The following is a 22,148-nucleotide window of genomic DNA, read 5'->3' as shown; positions in this document are numbered from 1 at the left end:
CACACAGCCCCACCCCCCCCCACACCCCCCCACCTACACCCCCCCCCCCCCCACACACACACCCCCCCACACACACACACACACACCCCACACACACATCACAGCTGCTAATGCTCCCACGGAGGCTAGTCTGGGAGAAGAGAGAAGATCGAGGGAGAGAACACACAGAGCAGGTTTTCATTCGTGTCCAGGCTGGAGGCGAGTGTGATGTGGGATGAGGTGGGGGTGGGGGGTCAAGGGTCAAGCAGGAGCTCTTCCTGTAACAGTAGCAACCCAGTGACAGACTAATAGAGCTACTTGATGATAGGGCTTTGAAGTAGAGGAGGAGAGGAGAGGGGGATGGTGGGGAGGAGGAGAGATGGAGGGAGCCTGAATGATGATTACTCACTGCAGAATCAATAAAATAGATCGACAGTCAGACCTCCATAGGAACACTCTATTTCCATGCCAGTCATCACAGCAAAGACCACGTGATCTAAACTCACAGCTTCTGTAGATACGGTCTTGTTGTGACCCCTTCCTCACTTCACAATCATCTGGGGTCAATCTCAGATTACAGCTCCATTTACTATGTCGGACCAACACCAAGCACAGCCAAGATAGCCCAGATTAAACTCTGCCCAGCAACATCATCTAGAGATAGGCTGCTGGGGCTTCTGAGGCTGGGGGGGAGGGGTGGTGGTTGGGAGGCTGGGGTGTTGGTTGGGAGGCTGGGGTGGTGGTTGGGAGGCTGGGATGGTGGTTGGGAGGCTGGGGTGGTGGTTGGGAGGCTGGGGTGTTGGTTGGGAGGCTGGGGTGGTGGTTGGGAGGCTGGGGTGGTGGTTGGGAGGCTGGGGTGGTGGTTGGGAGGCTGGGGTGGTGGTTGGGAGGCTGGGGTGGTGGTTAGGAGGCTGGGGTGGTGGTTGGGAGGCTGGGGTGGTGGTTGGGAGGCTGGGGTGGTGGTTGGGAGGCTGGGGTGGTGGTTGGGAGGACTGTATCAAGGACTGAGATCAATCACAGGTCAAAGATCAACAAAGGTTTATGGCCTCCGACAAAACAGCTTTCTATCCTGCACAGCCATATGTCAATACAAGTAGAAGAAACGACCACAAATTCACCCAAATGAAAGGTGTGCCCTTGCAAACTGAACACGGCCCAGTCAGAGTCCTTGCAGCGCTGACCTTCTCTCTGTGGCAGAGCGGATGCAGAGCTAGCTGGGAGTGCCTCTGCAAGTGGAGCTGCAGTTGTGTTATATTAGCGGGGAGGGGGGGAGTTGTTATTCTAGAACCTTCTGACGAGAGCCCTACCGACACACAGTGGCCCTCTTCTCTCCAACTGACTCACTCACACACGGGCCCGCCGACAATGGAGAAACGTCGACCTATTAACAAGGTCAAGGGGTGTGTTTGTGTGTGGTGCGCTTGTGTGTGTTTGTGTGTTGGGGGTGTACAGTGCAGTCAGACAAAGGGCCTCTGACACAATTTCTGAGAGTTCCCCCCCCCCCCTCCCCCCTTCTCTTTCTTTCTAAGTGGCGCCACTGAGAGTGAGGGCAGTTAGCTTCTGTTCACCAAAATCCCTCTGGACTGAGCTGAGCTCCACCCCCCCCCCCTCCTCCCTGCGTGATATCCTGTTCCCCCAAATGGAGTCCTCTGGAGGGGCAGCTCTCTGTGGAGGCCTGGGTCTCTGGTCCTCCTGGCCCTGGGTCTCTAGACAGCCCTACAGTACAGTACAGTACTGAAACACTTAGGCTTGAACCAGACAGCCTGTCAGACAGCAGAGAGAGAAAGAGACAGAAAGAGAGAGAGCGTGAGAGAGAGCGACTGGGCCAGACCGATAGAGATCGTGGTAGCAGACAAGACCGCTGCTCTGATCTTGGATACATGACGAATCCTCTCAGGACTTACTGAGAGAGCCTCTGTGCTGCAATAATGTACCCTACTATACCGGCCTGTGTGTGTGTGTGTGTGTGTGTTGTGGGAAACAGCGGTCTGGGCTCCATGGCACAGCAGAGTAGTGCAGAGGAGGCTATTTAGCACAGATGCTAATACTAACACCATATCCATCTACTGTGACAACCATCTGATACACATCACTGTTTTACTATAATTCCAGTCCAGTTCTATGCTGTCTTTAACATTCCGTCTGCAGGCAGGAATTAGACAGAAACAGGAAAAAGAGAGAGGAGAAAGAGAGAAAGAGACATGGATGAAGAGAAAGAGAGGATGAGGAATGTAGAGGAGGTGTGTGGGATGAAGATGATGTGACGTGTCCCCTGTCTGACCCTGACCTCTCTGACCTCACCAAGGGGTCACCTTGGGGTCACAGCAAGACGCGAGCAGCTCAATGCTGCACTCCTGAAACTCAAGTGTGTGTGTGTGTGTGGGGCGGGGGGGGGGGGGGGGCAGTGAAGGTTGCCTAACCCCCACCATGTCTGCATTCCTGCAGCATACCTCCTTCCATTGCTCTCTGGCTCCCTCCCTCCCTTCGCCTGCCAGAGTAACCCAGTCATGCAACTGTACACGCTTGTGAGAAACTTGGGGGAGGCGAGGCAGTGGGAGTAAGAGGAGAGGACAGGGGTGAGGGAAGGGTGTGGGTGAGGTGGGGAGGCAGGCAGGAAGAGTGAGTGAGGGAGGGGTGGGAGAGGGGAACCTTACCTCTCCTGCCTGCCTGCCTACCTCCTGCCCCATGCTGGTTGGTTGCGTGTGGCATTGGGGCTTTTGAAACGTGTGTGTGCCGTGTTAGTAGGGGGGTCCCAGAGTGGCTGGCGTGAGGAGGGGTGGGGGGGCACAGGGAGCAGACCCCCCCCTCCCTCCTCATGTCCTTGCGTGATCCTCTAGCAGCAGAGTGAGATAGAAGCGAGGGCAGGAGAGAAAGAGGAGAGGGCAGAGAACTGAGAGAGGGAGTAAGAGAGATCAGAGGGATCGTGCTAGATAACTGCTGGAGGAAATTAAAAACACATAGCCACTTCCTCACGCTCGCCTTCCCTCAACCTCCCCCTCTGCAGCTGAGAACAACCCACACTGCTAGTGTGTGTGTGTGTGTGTGTGTGTGTGTGTGTGTGTGTGTGTGTGTGTGTGTGTGTGTCGGTGAGTGTTCCACTTCAGCGGAACACCCCCACATAAACATGTTGAGACAGACCAAACACATGACTCCAAACAAAGCAGTTGAACTTCTGACAGAACAGGAATCACAACCTTCATAATGGCGTGTACGTTTACAGTCACACACACACGCAGACGCACACACACACAGAGAGCTGGAGTTTGGGGAGGAGCTGGTGGCTTCAAAGGGTCTGTCCCGGCTGCTTTACGAGGTCTCTTTATGTAGCACATGTGCTGCCAGCGGAAACGCACCCATTCTAGCCCTCCTTCCCCTCCTCCTCTCCCTGCCATCTCCTCTCCTGCCCCTTGGTCTCCCTCCGTCACGTCCACCTCTGAGGACTCTACCCCTCTCTCTGCATCCTCACTACTAGGGATGCCCATCTCCATCACTGAGGACCATGCGATACACATCTCGATACACTCCCAACGATGTGATACATTAAAGCAACTACTTATGCCATACAATACGATTCACCCCTATTGCGATGCAGTGTGATTCGACACAATGCGATTCAATGAGATGTGATGCAAAAGAATATGATGCTACGCAATTTAATATGGTACATAATGATGTATTTCTTTGTCAGACAGCAAATCATCAATTAACTAAAAAAGTGAAAGTTTTACTTCACATATTAAATAAAGTCTCTGACAAAAGATACAATTAAATCAGGCCTGGACCTTGCCTTAAACCAGTCCTTCTTTCCTGTTCTATGTGTTCAAATTGCCCATCTTTCTCGGAAAATCTGAAGTGTTGCCAAACCACGATTTCATCCCACATTGTTTCCCAGTGAACACAAGCTTTTATGCCGATGCACCGATGGGAACCGGTGAATCTTCCCATCCCTTCTCCCTACCTTTCTTCTCTCTCTGCTACACAGACGGAGGGAGAGAGACCAGGTTTAAGTCGGTGGCTGCCTGATGTCAAGCTGCATGTTAGCAGCTTAATGATGGTCACTTAAGAAGCTCATGGGCACACACACACACACACAGATGATGAGAGACATCTGATGAGTTTCGCCCACAGCACTTAGAGCTGTGGTTAGAGACAAAGAGATGGGGAGCATTAGGAGCAGGTGTCACTGATCTCTCATGAACCATATCTGTCTCTCTCTGTCTCTCTCTGTCTCTCTCTGTCGCTCTCTCTCACACACACACACTCTTGATGCGTGTGAGTGCAGAAGTGATAGCTGAGTGTGTAAAACTCTCCCTCCTTCCAGAGGCCCGTCTCAGCACAGATCCAGGCACCCTCATTCTGCCAACCAGCAGCACACACACATCAACATCTCCCTCTCTCCAGCTTGCCTTCTTTCGCTCCCTCTCTCGTCTAATTCCTACTCCCTCCCACTCATGCAACCACCTAAAGCCCTTACTCATTACATCTCCTCCTCCTTCCTTAGCCACTGCTCATGTATTCATGAATATGACAGCCTCTTCAGCCTCAATGAGAATCAGAGAGAGGGAAAGGAAGAGAGAGATAGCGATAGAGCGATACAGAGAGAGAGAGATAGCGATACAGAGAGAGAGAGAGAGAGAGAGAGAGAGAGAGATAGAGAGAGAGGAGGGTGATGTGACCCTGATCTTGCCATGTCTCTGTAGAAAAGTTGAGAGCTGAACACAGAGTGACAACTCCTGAACTGTCAGGCGCGAGTCATCTCCCCTCTGCTCATCTCTTCTCCTCACCTCCCGGGCCCAAAGAGGAGCAGGAATGTTCAGAAGGTGCTGTTATTAGTTGCTCTATGCTAACTGTTGACCTAGCACGGCCCTGGTCGGGACAATACATGCGCACACGCACACGCACACACACACACACAGACAACCAACTGAATAGTCAGGTGACAGAATGGAGAGATGAGGGCTGGTGCCCTTGCGGGCCCTCTGGGCAGAGTCAAGCCCAGCCGGGGCTCCTGTGGTGGGGGTGATGCACCAGGCAGCCCTGGGAGTAGGCCTGCAGGACAGGCACAGGAGGACCCCTGCACTGTTAACCATCTCAGAGCTGAACCAAAGACTCTTTTTGACCAGGAAACAAGCTAGGAGTGGCTGGAACACACCAAGGGTTTGCCAGTTCATTGATCTGCGTGCACACACACACACACACACACACACACACACACACACACACACACACACACACACACACACACACACACAAACACACACACACACACACACACACACATGCAAAACAGCCAAACAATAAGACATGGGTAAGCAGAATCTCTCGGCTCAGTTAGGGAGGTGGATTAGGCCCACTCAGCTGACTGTGTTGGCAGGAGCCCCTGAGATGGGGGGTGCTAAGTGGGTTAAAACACACCCGGGTCCCCTTAATCTCCCTGGCCTCTCGCCCCTCCCGTCTGCCCTCGCCAGCAGCGCTAGGCTGGAGTCTAAAACCGTATTCACCCTAGACTGCTGGGGGTTAATTGTGAGGCGCACACAGACCAACTCATTCATACACAGACAGACACAAACACACACCTCCTTGCACCTAAGAATGTGTTTGACGAGGTAATCTCCAACTTCCTCTCTCCTTCACACCCAAGATGTGACGATACGATTAGCCTTGAAGGACCCCCGGTCCTCACCACTCACCTCTCCTCTCCTCCCTCCTCTACAAGGACTACTGTTCTGCTGTCTGGGAGTTCCAGTCCCTGTGCCAGTGTGTGTGTCTACTCTGTCTCCTAGGCTCTCACACAACACATCTGCTGGCAGCCCACAGCCTCTCTCTCTCTCTCTCCTTCTCTCTCTCTCTCTCTCTCTCTCTCTCTCTCTCTCTCTCTCTCGCTCGCTCGCTCGCTCTCTCTCTTGCTCTCTTCTACGCTTTTCTCCAGCCCCTACATGTAATGTAATCAGCCACAAAACACACTCTCACAGACACACACACGGGCCCCTCCCAGTCCTAATGCAGTCAGACAGGTGGTGATTGGAGGTGAATGACTCCAGTCTATTCAAGCTTATAAAGGAGGGCTTGTCTCAAACACTCACTGGAGCAAGGTGTGGCCACAATGCACTGCACCATTGTGTGTGTGTGTAGCCTGTTCCCGGGCCGTCCTCTCTCCAGATGGAGTGGTTGAGAACCATGAGTGTGTGACCATATCCAGGGTCCAGGGTACTGTTTGGCTCTTCTGGCTCCGACCCGGAGGAATCATTTATGGGCCCGCAGAGTATCCACCACAGAGAATACAGCAAAACAACACCCAACAGCCCAACTAACCCTAACACACACACACACACGGTCCAACCCCTGATGGAGTGGAGAGCTGTCACAACAAGCTTGACTCTTCTGGAGCTCAGGCTTAATCTGAAGCATGGTGTGAGTCTGGGGTGTGGCCCTGCAAACAGGAGCGCACGCCAGCACACACACACACACACACACACACAGGCACACAGAAACACACAGGCACACACACACATACAAAGGAGGCAATACAAACAGAAGCAAAACAAAATTGCATGGCAACACACACACACACAGCCAGTCTCGCTAGCATGCACCCCTACGCAGAAGTAGAATGAGCCCTGTGGAACTGACTTCACTAATGACTCATTTGAGAAAGGAAGAGAGAGGGAGAGAGAGGAGAGGGATAGGAAGAGAAGGGGAGAGAGAGAGGTAGGAAAAGAAGGGTATAGAGAGAGAGAGAGGTAGGAAGAGAAGGGGAGAGAGAGAGGTAGGAAAAGAAGGGTATAGAGAGGGAGAGAGAGGTAGCAAGAGAAGGGGAGAGAGAGGTAGAGAGAGAGGTAGGAAGAGAAGGGGAGAGGGGGAGAGAGAGGTAGGAAAAGAAGGGGAGAGAGAGAGGTAGGAAGAGAAGGGGAGAGAGGGAGAGAGAGAGGTAGGAAAAGAAGGGGAGAGAGAGAGGTAGGAAGAGAAGGGGAGAGAGAGGGAGAGAGAGGTAGGAAGAGAAGGGGAGAGGGGGAGAGAGAGGTAGGAAAAGAAGGGGAGAGAGAGAGGTAGGAAGAGAAGGGGAGAGAGGGAGAGAGAGAGGTAGGAAAAGAAGGGGAGAGAGGGAGAGAGAACGCCTAGAGGCTCCCCATGGGGCTGCCAACATTCCAGTCAAATTCAAACGTGGGAACCACTGGAAAAACATACCCATGTGTGTGTCTGTGCACGTGTGTGTGTCTGTGCACGTGTGTGTGCGCGTATGTGGGGACACAGCATGGAGAGAAAAAAAGAAGCCAACGTTGTGTTCTATATAAGTGGGTCAAGTCTGCTTTACCTAGAGTGGGGTAAAACAGTGATTACCCTTAACACACACTTACACAATACAATGTGTGCATGCGACTGTGTGTGTGCATTTGTATCATCTTCTCAAAGCGCTCCTGGTAACTGCACCATCTCATGTACCAGGCACACACCTCCCGTCTTTCTTTTTCAGGAGACTAAGAAAAACACATTTTGCACAAATGTCCTCTCTCCTGGGAACAAATTCACTTACTCAGTCACTTTCCTCTCTTGCTTTTCTTTCACTCTTCTCTTTCTAAAGATTGTTCCAGGGCCAGCTGGTATCTTTGTCTCCCGCAGAGACCTGACCTCACCTGTGTAGAGGAACCAGACCTGAACAGAAGAGAGTGATGAGAGAATGACAGGTACACTGCCCTGACCCGAACACAAGAGAGGGAAAGAGAGAAGAGGGTTCAATAGTAATGGGATATGTAGGGATGTGTGGAAGCAGAGAGGACCTGCCGAGGTGTGTTTGGCCCCTAGTTTCCTCCCTTCATCCCTCCCTGTTAGCACTATCAGGCCCTCCATCTCTCCCTCTCCCTCAGTGATAACAGGCTCTAGTGTCCTACTGAGAAAAAACACACAACTTCCCCTTCTTCCTCCTCCTCCTCCTCTTCTTCTCTCTCTTCCCTCACTCCATCTCTCACAGACCCTCTCCCAGAGGACAGGAGCAGAGCTGTCAGCACAGCACACTTACTACGGCGCCTCACACACTGCATCTCTCTCACACACACACACACAGTCATTTGTCATCATTAAATATAGGCAATCTCCCCTGACACCGACATGAGCGTGCGCACACACACACACACACACATACACACAAACTCCTCATTAAGAGACACACAGACCCAAAACAACAAACAAACAATCACACACACACATTTAGAAACCCCCTTCTGCCTCACTAGCACAGTAGTACCCTACTGAAATACTACTGTTAGTAACAGAACAAGAGAGACAGTCATATCTCTGTCTCGCTCTCTCTACCTTTGTCCCTCCCTCCTGCTGTTTCACAACCTGCCTTTACCCCCCCCCCCCCCTCTCCTCCTGAGAACATACCGGAAGCAATATCAAGCAAGTGCGTGAGTTGTAAGGTTATTGGGTCGTAGCCACCACATTCTTACAAGAAGAAAAATGCTCATTCAGATACAGTAGCAAGACAAGTTGGACATATGGCATTCAAGGAATGACCACATGCTAGTCTCAATTAGCATGAAAACAATGAGGACACAGTGTGGTACGGCTAGCCGCTCACAGAAGAGAACCTGGACTTCTCTGAAAGCTGTTCTCTGATACACTGAACTAACACACATGCATTGTCCGGCACACACACACTGGGTGACTGTGCGCACATGCCCCTCCACACACATTCCTCAGCATGATGGGGATGAAAGAATGTGTGCGTGTTACGTGTTTGTGGAACTTGGGGGTGAAAGAGACAGAGATAATGTCAAGTTGTGTGTGTGTGTGTGTGTGTGCGTGCCTGTGTGCATCAGTACCAGGTAACACCCTGAAGGACAGAGGAAGTGGAAACATTCAAATACCATGTGACTTCCTGGTGCTGTGGTGTCAACACCCGGCCCTGTCCTTCCCCTCTTCATCTCCTTCTCCTGAGTAACTCAGTCCCTTTCTTTTCTTCTTTTCCATTCAGACTAACTCCCTCCCTCCCTTTCTTCTTCTTCTTTTGACTCCTTCTCTCTCTTCTCCTTCTGATCTCCACACAGGGACATATCCATATTCAAGATGCTTTATAGTCCATGACAGAAGGGACAAAACCACACCAAAGATCCCTAAGAGTCTCTGTTCTTTTAACGGTCTTGACAGTTTTTAAAGACAGTACTCATGTACAAAGAATGCAGTTGGGAGAATGATCCTGAGTGTAACCCCTGGTAGATGAGTGTGTTATACTGACCAGGTTTGGTGTGCTGCTCATTTCCTGTATGAGCTGTCACTTCCTGTCCAGGGTTCTTAAGGCCCCGGAACCCTGCTGTCTGAATCACTACATCCCAGTGTCTGGCCACACACTCATACACTTCCTGTCCTACAGCCAGACTGGAAGGGTCCGCATGAGGAAGAGATGGCTGTTTTCCAGCCAATGAGCCACACAGATAAGGGTCAGGTGACTCATTCCTTAACAGTGACCCACCAATGACACACAAGGCCTCAATGAATGAACAATAACAAACCAGGTCATCCCTACACTACCAGTCATCCACCCAAAAATCTGGCTCTGCCAATAGGGTGTGATGGTCCCGCCCCCCCTTTATGTGTAGCTAATGTGCTTCTTCTCAGCTAATAAAGCCATGGGAGACCCAGTCAGCTGTTTCCTGTTAACTTCATCAGGATATCCTCCTTCCAAGAACTATAACTCTGTCTGAGAAGAGCCTTTGTGGAGCGCCCTCTCCTCTCCTCGCAATTGCACGCAGGCAAACCCACACCTGTCTGTCTGTCATGGTCCCATATGTGAGGACTTACTTAGAGACAGACATGAGGCAGGTGTAATAACAGCCAGCGAGACCTCCCCCTGGAACAACACTGTTGCATGTATGTGTGTGTGTCTGTGTGTGTGAGAGTTTCTGCTTTTCTCTGGCTCTGCTCTCTACATCAGAAGCCAGAGACAACACCGGAAAAGACCAGTAGAAGAAACCTGATTATTAGAGCGCTAGTAACAGCAGTGAAGTGCCTCCCTACTACTGCTGCTACACAACACTTTATACTAACCACAACTGTCGTCCTCAGAGCTACAGAAACCATCCCTGGAGAGCTGTAGGATGCCTGCATGGTAATGGGAACAGACTGGGCTAGGCTAGCCTGTGTTTTAGGTTTAGGTCTGGGCTACGCTACTGTGTTATCTGTCTGGGCTGGGATTACCCAAGCTACAGTGTTATCTAGGCTGCTCCTTGATAATGGAGGCCTTGATTGCCGTGTGAGAACCCACAGATAACGCTAGGGGGAGGGGAATGAGCTGACCAACTGCAATGCTTCCCCAGTTTCACAGTATAGGCTGGTGTGTGTGCGTGTGCATATGTTGCGATTGAAATCCCAGAGCCTTGGTTTTAGGCGTGATTAACATGTTTGTGTGTACGGGGATGGGCATAATCTACCTCTATGCTTCAATCAACCAGCCTAAACCTTCCAGAAGCTTCATCTCACACAGACTTTGATGTCATATTGAGACCAGCCTTGGACAGCTTGGCTGGCTCTGCTGGTCCAATCACTAAACAGACAGGCCTATGCAGGCCTGTGTAAATCACTAAGAAGACCAGTCCTTTGTGAGCCTGACAGCCACCATGTTCAGCCCTATAACCCTGTCAGAAGCTTTGTGCTCAGGCCAATAACCCTGTTTAAGTGCTCTGTGGAATGGATGGTGGATGAGGGTCTCTCTCTCTCTTTCTCACCCTCAGTAGAGCTTTCCCTCTCTCTTTCTCCCTCCCTCTACTCTCTGACCCTCTTCCTCTTTTCTACCTGCCTTCCCCCCCCCCCATTCTCCCTCTCTTTCCCTCCATCTCTCTTTCCCAGTCCCACTCCAGGCTGCTGGTGTGCTGCAAATGAGAGCCCTCATCCACATCTGTGTTTATCCTGCCGCTAAAACCAACAGACTATATTTACTCCAGTCAAACAGGGCCGCCAAGGGCTGCCCATGGAGAGGGAGGGAGGAAACGAGGGAATACTCTGAGACTTCCTAGGAGAGCTAGTTTACTCTTCCTCACACTCCTGCCTACAATTGAGTTTCAGAGCCGCATGGACACCTAATGGAAAAAGTAAAAGAGTGAGTGAGTGTGTGTGCGTGTACATGTGTGCGTGTACAGTAGGACGAGGAGGATACCTAACCCAATTGTTATTATTTACGACCCAAAGGAGCTATAAACTACAGGCTCGTTTCAGCTGACATCTTGCTCCCTAGAACTCCCCATAACTCAAGACCTCTGACAACGTCATCTGTTGACTGAAACATCGGCAGGCCTTGGCAAGAGCAAGGAGCAGTAGGGAGTACGCTGCAGGAAGAGCAGGATCCTGGAGGTACTTGTTTGAGGAGAGACAGGACAGGCAGACCCCAGAAGGAGCTTTTCAAGGAGAAGCAGAAGTGGTCGGCCTCATGGGGAGTAGGAAGAGCAGGACCCAGGAAAAGCAGGCCTCAGGGCAGCCTCATCCATCACAGAGATAACGATGGCAACACAGAACTGCAGGTGGTGTTGCTCCAAAGAAACCCATGCACCTGTGTTTACACTGCGCCTGAGAATTATATCTGGTACAAGCTGTGCCCCTTGAGCTGACCTGATCAGATCAGCCTGGGCCCACAGTGGGTACTGGGCTTCAGTACACTTGGCACCAGACCAGCCTCTTTCAGTACCTTCAGTACTAGACCAACCTCTTTCAGTACCTTCTAGACCAACCTCTTTCAGGGTACGGTGTAGCTTCTTCAAAAGACATTTTGAGACAATCTGAGTAGGTCAGGGTTTGGGATTTGACCCACGGTCTCTATAAGGAGATGTGTCTGTGCTGCTCCGTTGTATCCTTCCTTCTCTGCATGGTTGGTGATGAGTGGTTTGACAAGCTCACGTTCCAAACACCGATCACTTCAAGCTTGACTTCTCCCGTTTGCCATGACACAGGCCAGATGGTACCCCTAGCCTGGGGCTGTCTCCTCCCTATCACCCTTCTCTCTCTCTCTCCCCTCCCCTCTCTCCCATCTCTCTCTCCTCCCCTACCGCCCCCCCCCCCCCCCTCCCCCGACCTATGTTGCTAATGAGCGTGATGGAGCACGGTGTCTGGGGGCGTCGCTCACAGACAAGATGAAAGTCGTGATAGAAATATTTGTTTGTTTACACTTCAGACTTTAACCTTTATGTTACTTGGAAGTCCTGAGGGGGATAAATACGAACCTGGCATGAATAGCAGTTGTAGTTTTGGATTAAAACAGTGGGAGGAGTTCCAGAGTGGTGGTTTCTGGGAAAGGACTCCTGATGGGATGGTTGGCATCTACCGCCTGATTCTGGGCCTCAGCCACAGACAAACACTATATGGTCCTGACCCAATCCTTACTGCCAATGTAAACCCACAACAACAAAAACAACCATGGAATGCTTATTTAAAGAAATCTCTTTAAGTAGCATAGACACACCATAGCACAGCAGCTTTACAAAGTCCAAAACTGAGCACAGCAGGATTGAAAGTGCAAAGTCATCTTGGTCTGGTGACGTTGTAGTGTAGAAGGTCAGATCGCTGAGCTGTTAGGGATTATCAGCGGGTTGTTGGTTCAATTCCCGGCCGTTCCAAATGACATTGAGTCCTTGAGAAAGGCACTTCACCCTACTTGCCTCGGGGAGAATGCCCCTGTACTTACTGTAAGTCGCTCTGGATACGAGCGTCTGCTAAATGACTAAATGTAAATGTAGAAGGACCCAGAGGCTACATTATAGCAGACCCATACCTCGATTCACCCCACAGGCACTCAGGTGTTGACTCTTTCAGTACCCTTTCATGTTCAATGTTTCAACGTTGACTCAACATCTGAGTCAGCACACAAACCTGAGAACGAGTTCCTTTCAATCAAAAGTCCATAATCTTCCAATGAGGAAGTAAAGCAGGGAGTTAGGTGAGTCACCCTATACACAATCACTAGGATAGGGTGTGTGAATCACAGTATACTCTACTGGGGGACCACAACTCTATTCCTCATTTTTGAATAATTAATTTAGGCTACTAGGAAAACTAGAAAATAGGCTGACGCAGCAAAACAGAACTGTGCCATATTTCTTAAGATCACAAAAATAAAAACAGACTTTGTCCCAATGGAGATGTTTTACTACGAGAAGCTCTTTCCTACACCAAAAGTCCCTAGTGGCAGACCGAGAGGGGATTACCATACTGCATAAACACTGTGTTAAACACAATAACACAGGCTCCCTTACATTATTTGAAAAAGGCAAGCTTTTGATCTGCAAAGCTGATTTAGATTCCTTAAAACAAGTAAGATATTCGGTAGAGAAATGTGAACTTTGTAGACTTCAATGCAAAAAACATTGCAGTACACTGTAAATGAAAGAGTAGCTATAGGCCAACATACAATAATTAAATACGGCATCTAGAAACTCTATATTTCTAAAATACACACGACATAAACTGTCAACTATAAGTATTGCCATTCAAGTGTTGCCGTCTCAATAACTTGTCTTGAATGCTCCAGCATCTAACATCCGGTGACACCGTACTCCACGGATCCCTGCAGCTTCAAATAGTTAACTGGCCCAGTTGGCATTGGATTCAAATCAATAGTATCTGTCCAACCATTTAACGAATTTGATTTCCACTCTGTTTATCAACCTGTTATAATAACCGTAAGCCGTATTACCGTAACCGTAATACAATTAGGCTGAGAGGAATTTTTCAGTAAAGCACAGTTGTAAGAGTCGGTTAGGTTGGAGCGAGGGGAGTGCAAGGATCATGCTGGAATCTGAAGCACCTGGTCGCGATTACACCGTATTAACAGTGGTATTCAGAGCTTTACAAAAATGCACTGTACTATATCTGTTATAATGTAATTTCCTCCCAAATTTAGCAAATGGGTCAACATTTATATCCTTGAAAAAAGAAGCGTGTAGCCAAAGCCAGATACAGGCTCTTAAGAGACCCCGCCCCCAACTTAATCATCATAATCAACACTGGTCTAGTCGTTATCCCATCACTTAAGGAGAGGAAGCAATGAAAATACACTATGCCGCGTGCTGTCATATCGTTCCCTGTCTGGACGACCTAAATATTTGACGTGATATTTCCTGAGGCTTGGAGGGCACAGTGATTGGACTAATGTGCAACGACACGCCGACGCTCCCACTCATGATCTTAACACACGCACACTAGAACACAAAATCATTACTAGGAGACCAGTCCTTAGTGCAGAACACAGCTTGTACTTTGCGGAACCTTTGCGTTTTTAACGACACATGTACAGTAGGCACCAGTACACAAATAGGTTGGCCTGAGACAGGTAGTGCGTTATGAGCATGATCAGTTACTCGTTTCTTTACACTAAAAACCTTTCATCGGACTACTACGTGACCATGCTGCAGTTTTCAGCCACCGTGAGCTTCATGCGAGCCCCTCATTGAAAGTGTCTAAAGTATATTCAAGGGGCTTGACCTTTCTTGTAAAACAAAGCCCTAAACGAAACAATCTCCATAGCGCTTTCTGATTGCAGCACTTCTCAAAATTCAAAGCTCGTTCAAGCCAACTGGATGAGGGTTACGTTCCCAGCTATATCTTGGACAATGGTACCATTGTCTGGAACTTGTAGTTTTACCATTGTCGTTTGGCCTTTACAACTGTGATTAACTAAGGTATGAAAAACTACAACCTAAACACTACATACATGCGCAGTAAGGCCCGGCTGATCAGGAAGGCAGTGGTATATTTTGTAGTTAATAAAACATGTTGCGGTAATTGATATATAGTAAGACGTATCTAGCTTACTGAATAATACAAACCATTTCAAAGGCATATTTTCGCCCAGCCTCTTGGGACGTGAAACACGTTCAAACCACGTCGCAAAAGCATACTATTGAAGCTTTGACTAACGTTACGCATAGGCTGAAGTTGGGCAGCTCTCGAAGCTCTTGTGGCTAGCTTGGAGAGTAGGCGATGCCACTTTCAATGTTGGATAGCCTCAACTGCTTAGCTAAAAACTTATTTAAAAAAAACAGATGCAAAGCTTAGCTTACCTAGCGTGGTCTTCTCACTTCGAAAGAACTTATATCCCTTCAGGAAGATTCAAAATCTATTTGAGAAAGATTCATTTCCCGATAGTCGACAGATCCGTTTCTATGGCGCTCGAGACGTTGCCAAGAATGCTCCCTCGGATCACACAGTCCAACCGAAACCACGGTGCCTGGCTCGCACAAGATCTCCAGCCGCACTGCGCCTGTGCAAGCATGCCTGCTGCACTACCAGTAGTAACACATAGATGGCGCTTCTACTGGCAAATAATGCAGGAATGAAAAAGGAAGACATAAATAATAGAAAATTGGATGACACAAGGTAAGTTGAACTGAAATTTACTGAAATTGAGGGTGAACTCTTGTTCTACAAAGGATAATAAAAACGTGAAAAGTGAAATAATAAGAACGTTATTTCCATTCTTGTTTTTGGGATATTCACAGGTAAATAGCGCGACCATGTGGTCTGGCCGGGTGACCAATTAAAAATGATAAAAATAAATAAAATCTATTTGATCAGAGGCTAATCTAATTGTCTCCACGACTCGTAATGCTACTATGACGCAAACTCGTGGTCTCACGAGTGCCAACGTCATGGTTTTGCCCCCTGGATGTTGATAGGTCATAGAGTCATTAGGGCATAAACAACAATACTAGAAATGAAGGTAATGGAGGTCCTTCCGTTTTTCATACAAAAATGACCTCTTTAAGAAGGATAGTTCCGAAGTGGAGATGTTTACTGCTGGAATTAAAACAAACTTTAAAGGTAAAAGGATTTAATATGTACTTAAATTTTTTTTTGCTGATGTGAATTGACAACATAATTCATGCATTTGGTCCCTAGGGAAAACATTTGACAAACAAACAAACAAACAGAAGAAACATAAACAAAAATATTATTTTGTTGCCTCCCCCCTTTCCATTTCTCTGTCACTCTCATCATACCATTCTGTTCCCCTGTCATCTCCCTGTCTGGATCACAGGAGCAGGAGGAGAGAGGCCTTGATGAAGATGAGGGTGATGAAGATGTTACTGTGTACCTGGACGCCATCCCCACCATGCGGTATCATTATTCCTGTGGGCAGAACTTCATCCAGTGCCTGTCCACCTACTCAGACCGTGGTGTGGTGGGCTTCCAGTGGGGGCATACAATGTCCACACACAGAGTGAGTAGGTCTACATATTTAGACTTAGACCTATCTGTCAGACAGAAAACGTAAAATGTGTATCCATACTACACTTCTTTACTGGTCAACAAGGTCACCCTTCTTTTTTGCACTTATTTCTTTTCTCTACCCACTTCCCCCTCCCCCACCTGCTTCTCCCTCCCAGATGGAGGTGTGGACAGAGAACTTCAAAGGGGACTTCAGCCACACTCTGAGCCTGCCCCTGGATAGTGGGTTCAGGGTAGAGCACCTGGTGTCCGTGCCCAGCCACAGGGTGTTCGTGGGGGCCTGTAACGACCTCTCTCTCAGGATGTTCTCAGATCCCAACCAGGGCATGGCTGTGCAGTACCAGGTCAGCTGTCCAGGCTCTGTGTTCTGCATGCACTACTGTAGAGAGACTGGGCAGCTACTCACTGGTGGCATGGGCATCATCACCTTCTGGGGCTTCTGGATCAGTACACAGGTAGGGCTGGGCTGTGATTGTGGGATGTTTGTTGGAAGAACATAGAGATATAAAGGGAGACGAGGATGCCGACCGACCGTTTTTGTGTCACGAGAACTAAACCCTGCGAATATACTAATACGATGTCTGTATGCAGCTTAGTTGTCTGTTTACACCCACCTTACTTGACCCTCTCTAGATCCCTCTTGGCCTTCTGCGTGTGATGGATTGGACCAGCAGCTCGCTGCGTCGAGACAGCACTGTCAGCGCCCTGCTGACGGAGAGTCAGACACTCTATGCCCTCTGCGACCGCAGCATCAAGAGCTTCGACCACGCTGGCAGCCAGGAGTACAGAGAGTTCAGGGGGCAGGGCCAGAGCACTCTGCGTTGCGTGTCTCCAGACTGGGTCCAGAGGTACATCTACACGGGGGACATAACGGGATTTGTGCAGGTATGAACAAGAACAGTACAGGAAAAGTGCTCTTTATATAATGTGTTTATGTACTGTATGAAGTGTATTTGTTTTTACAATGATCTATTAATAAACCTCACAATCCCCCCCCTTTTTCCTTCAGGTGTGGAGCCGGGACACCAGGTGCTTGCTGCAGGAGTTCAGGGCCCACACCCGCTCAGTTTCCACCATCCTGCTGCGTCCCACCACCCACACCCTCCTCACTTCCTCCCCAGACGGCTGGCTGAAAGAGTGGAGCAGCAGCGGCAACCTTCTCCTCAAGCTCTTCCTGGATGAACCGGGAGGAGTCCGTAACCTCTGGCCCCTTGGCGAGCATGACATACTCTGCCAGGCGCTATCCTCCTTCTCCGTGTGGCGCCTGCAGAACCTTTACCGACTGTTCAACGAGCCAGGCTGTGGAATGCAGGTGCTGAGGAGGGTGGAGGGCGGCCGGGGAAGAGCCCAGCTCCTGGCAGTGTCTCAGGACAGCATCGTCAGGCTCATCTCCCCCATCAGTGGGGAGCTTCTCCTGATCTCCTGGCCCTTCCTCCTCCTAGACAAAGCGCTCACCTACGCCTACAACCCCAGTCGCAAGGAGCTGTTTGTGGCCTGCGGCATGCCTGAGGTCCTAGTAATGGACCTGACCCTCTGCCCCAGCCCGGCCAAGCACCTCGTCTGTACCTCCAAGAACAAGGACCAGGACGACAGCGTGATGTGTGTGGAGGCAGTGCTGTTGGGTGGAACAGGTCTTGGCACTGCAGAGCCTCCATCCTGTCTGGTTTTCAGTGGTCACCTAAACGGGATGCTCCAGTTGTTGTCTCCTCACAGATTGCTCTGCCCGGCCATTAAGGCCCATGCTGGGGCCATCCTGCAGATGAGCAGCTTGGCCGGCCTCCGACCTCAGCTGTGCTGCTACGGCTCCGACAACCAGCTCAGTATCTGGGAGGTGGGGTTGAGGGAGAGCCTTGTGGAGGTGACCCCCTGGGCCAGAGTCTCCTCCACCACCGGAGTGGTCTTCTTGCATCTCTTCTCAGGCCTGGTCTTCGCCGTGACCCCCAACTACAGCCTGCTTTTCTTCTCCCTCCCCGAAGGGAGGTGCCTGAGGATGGAGAGGAACCCCCCCAGCACTATCTCCTGCCTGGACGGCTGCCCTTCCCTGGGGTTGGTGGCGCTGGCAGGACCCCTAGGGATTGTGGAGGTAAGGATAAGGGTGGATTTAGGTTAGGTGGAGTGAGATAAGAATAATTGACTCAACCCAGAAGCAAAAAATGGTTGTATGTGAACATCCCAGGTTTTAAAAAGTCAACAGCTCACAAAAATAAATCCCCCCAGGTGTGGGAGACCAGGGGCACCCAGCAGGTGGAGATGCGTCTGGGGACGGCCATCAGCCAGGTGTGCTTTGCCAACGCCCGCGGAGACCTCTTAGTGTGTCTTGGGGACTGCATCTGCATCATTTTCGGCCAGCGCTATCTGCCCGCCAGGCTTGTCAGGCAGGTGCTCCTCCTGGCCCCTGTGGATGACCTCCTAGAGGACCCCACCCCTTTCCTGCCACGCTCTCAGAGCTGCTACGACCTAGCTGCCGTGCCCAGGCTGGTCCTGATGCATGGCGAGGCCTCACCAGATCTAGTGCAGGTTCCAATGGAGTACTATGAGGTGGTGGCCGACTCGGAGCTGGACGACCCGGAGCTGAACAATGTGGAGCTGGCAAGGCCAGGCACAGGAAGGAAAGCCAGCCTACAGGAAGTGCGGGACAAGGACAGGATGAGAAAGTCTCAGGCACGGGTGTTGACTCTGTTAAGTGCACACAGAGAAAAGCCAAGTGAGTCGACTGACTTTTCAGTGACTTCTCCTATATCTTAATACTTCCTTTATCTTTATAACTGCAATATTCTTACTTTCCTTGGTGAAGAACTCTATATTGAATATGCATTCACCATTTATTACATATCTTCATATTTAACTTTGTTAACTTTTCTCATCCACAGGTCCCTGGCCTTTGGCTCTGCCTTTGGTCAAAACAATGGAAGAAGAGGAAGTGAATCTGAAGGATGAGTCAATGGCGGAAGAGCCAGGAGACTATGACTCCTCCCTGGCCCCTATGGAGTCCCTCCACTTTGATATCTTGCTCCAGAACTGGCCCATCGCGCCCGACGGCTACCTCCCCAACTCCATCATCCGCAGCTGGATGCCTGGCCAGGAGCTACCCAAGCCCCAGGGGCCCAAGGACATCCTCGCCCTAGGAAGAACCTTCCCGCTGGAGGACGAGGAACCAGAAACGGAGGTCACTGTCATCATGGCTACAGCCAAACCTGCCCGGCTCCGCAAGCCCGTCCCTCCAACGCCATCTCCCGACTCCTCCCTGGAGGATGTGCCCCAAGAGGACGACAGCTACGACCTGCTGAAGAGCATTGCAGAGAGCCCATGGTTGATAGCGAAGCCTAATGTAGACCTGGCCATGGTGATGAATGCCTTGCTGCGCACCATGGAGGGGATGGACTGCGTGGTGTATGATAAGTGTATGGAGGCCTTGCACAGGCTTTTCAAGGCATACCCCATTCCGCCCGAGATCATAGATAAACTCTCCATGACCCTGTTCAAGCACATGCAGAATGGGAACCCCCTCTGGAAACGCCTGCAGGCCATGAAGAACCTGGCCAATCTGGAACTGTTACAGGACAAGGACCTTTTCAAATTGGCAGAGGTAGGTGGGTGGGTTGGTTGGATGGATAGTGGGATGGATGGACAAAGCGTTGGATGGCTGGAAAGACAAACTGATAAAGTCGCATCAACCCTATGACTGTTGTCTTGTGTCCCAGGTTCTCTTGGACGAGGTAGTTGACCTGAGGAACATGGCAAGGGATATCCTGTCCCGGTTCTTCCACATAGACAACCAGACTGCCCTGTTCCCTAGACTGCAGTTGGACACTGGGTGAGGTGTTGTGCTAAGCTGCCAAATGTTTTATTTTTGTGTTGATAGTGTAGTGTTGATAGTGTATTGACATTTACATTTGTAGACAGAAATAAGACAAAGACATTTACATTATATTTATATTTCTTTGACACAATTGAAAGTGCACTTAAAGTAATGACTTTGTATATTAAGATACTCAATGACAACTTTAATACACGTAAGGATGTTTATACTCATACAGTACTTTGTAAGTATTCTTTAGGTATCATATTTTTTCCTTGCACGATTTCTTGCATGATACACAAGACTTCTGTTTTGTCATCAACTTAATAAGTAATCTTTAAGAGACATTATTAAAATGATGGCCACACAAATACTGTATTTATTTTATTACAGTTTTAGAGGGGTTACAGTATCAGAAGCAACATATTGATCTTAAACATTCGGCTGCAATTGTGAGGCTAATGAACTTTTGCACTCCTTGTCGTCTTTCCACTCCCTATAGACACAGACTTCTCAATCAACTGAAGAGGACACTGACAGAGGAGCTGGATCTGAAACCAGTCACCCTTCCGATACCCAGAAAACTCTCCATAGTGCAGATTGAGCCCAGTATGACTGCTCTCTTAAATCATCAGATTTAAGGTTTTTATTTGATAGAATGTAATTGTTTTCCTTGATGATTTTCGATCCCCTCCCCTCCCCACTCTTTTTCTCAGAGAAAGTTTCTCTCGTTCAGCTGATTGCCCCCCCGGCACCTTCTTCAGACAGCCTAAAGCAAGGTACTGACCCTCATAGATGACCGAATAGATGTTTCTTTGTTGTTGTTGCTACAATTGCTGATAGCCAATGACCAGCCACTATATCCCTGTATCACTCATGCAGAGAGTAAGTCCTGATTGGCTGACTGTCAGGTTGATAATTTGCCCCTCCCTGTATCAGTACCAGCCAATCAGGGCCTTTCTCTCCAGGCCGCATTGTTGCCGCCGGTTGCTAACTAACCAGGCAGCGCGTCTGCTGATGGGAAAGTTCTGATTTGAATCAGGGGAAGGCAAATGCTGATTTTCTGCCCCAGTTAGTCAGTCATCCTAGCTGTGTTCATGGAGAAAAACCCTGGACATCTGAGGAACATGAATATGCTCTTCTGTCTTCTGTCAGGACAGAAGTGGTGAGCTGAAAAATGGTTTGACTTTCGTTTCTCTTAGCCCCCTCAGACTGCAAAGTGGGGATCCCCGACTTGCCCCTGACTTGGCCTACGCAGAAGCCCCGACCAGCCCCCGAGCCCTGCAAGCCCTGCAAGCCCTGCAAGCCCAGCCCACCATGTGACGACCACCCTCAACACCAACCAACCCCCCCACGCAAACACAAGAAGTTCCGCAAGTTCACCCTGTCCACTGTCAGGAAGTCTGCCGTCGCAGAAATCCAGGAAGTGGATGAAGACCTGACCCTCATTGAGGTCTACAGGACAACTAAGATCCACGGGGGTGTTAAGATGTCCCGCCCCTGCATGCCTCCCTCTGCAGCCTCCAGTTCCAGGAATTTACGCCTGGAACCTATCAAGGGCCAGAGAGACCCCAACTGGAGACAGAGCCTCAACAAGCTTGTCTCTCTTTACGGCTTCCGCTCCCTGCGTGCATCTCGCCTGGTTCCCCTGGGGCCCCTGGCAGTCCCCGGCGTGTCCCAGTACCTTCCCTGCTCCCTGCCTCCTCTCCAGAGCTGGTCGGCCATTCAGGTTGCCCTGGGCCAGAGGGTGGTGCAGAGGGTCCAAGTGAGCACACCATCAGGACGAAAGCCTCCCTCCCAGTTCCACCACGGTGTGCCACTTCCCTGGCAGCTTAATAGCCACACCCTGGACCCCTCTGGGGAGAGCCAGTATGGCAGGCTGGAAGTGGACTGGGTCAGGGGGCCCCTGAAAGTGCTACCGAGAAGCCAAGAGGAGAAGCTGAGGCTGCCTCCGATCAGCTCCAAGTATCACCCTACATGAACACCAGAGGGCAGTATGGGACTTTGAGTTCTCCTGTCTTGGATTGTTTGTTTTTTTGTCAGGCAATAACTATTTTATAATTGTGTAATAACTGTGCCTCAATGGTACACACTTGAAAGCACACTTGTTTTATGTAATAATAAAATGGAATGTTGGAGTTCTTTAGCAATTCCGTGTCTTGAC

General features: G+C 49.9%; 2 protein-coding genes across 2 annotated transcripts in view; one reads left to right on the top strand and one right to left on the bottom strand.

The window, feature by feature from the left end:
- The window catches only part of sipa1l3 (signal-induced proliferation-associated 1 like 3), a 45,406-nt gene extending 30,206 nt beyond the window's left edge, over positions 1-15,200 (bottom strand). The window contains 1 exon segment of the mRNA XM_047035974.1: positions 15,018-15,200. The gene's annotated coding sequence lies outside the window, so the exon portion shown is untranslated.
- Positions 15,201-17,491: 2,291 nt separating this feature from the next.
- On the top strand, positions 17,492-21,981 carry LOC124477917 (WD repeat-containing protein 87-like). Its single transcript, XM_047035992.1, has 7 exons — positions 17,492-18,268; positions 18,403-18,889; positions 19,056-19,771; positions 19,887-19,999; positions 20,487-20,593; positions 20,701-20,763; positions 21,187-21,981. Exons 1-7 carry the CDS (start codon positions 17,492-17,494, stop codon positions 21,963-21,965), a joined length of 3,042 nt encoding a protein of 1,013 aa, XP_046891948.1. The 3' UTR covers positions 21,966-21,981.
- The last annotated feature ends 167 nt before the right edge of the window (positions 21,982-22,148 follow it).

This window comes from Hypomesus transpacificus, chromosome 15 (assembly GCF_021917145.1).
Source record: "Hypomesus transpacificus isolate Combined female chromosome 15, fHypTra1, whole genome shotgun sequence".
Classification (NCBI taxonomy): Eukaryota; Metazoa; Chordata; class Actinopteri; order Osmeriformes; family Osmeridae; genus Hypomesus; species Hypomesus transpacificus.
The sequence above is the reverse complement of the archived record's forward strand: the minus strand, read 5'-3'. Positions and strand labels throughout refer to the sequence as shown.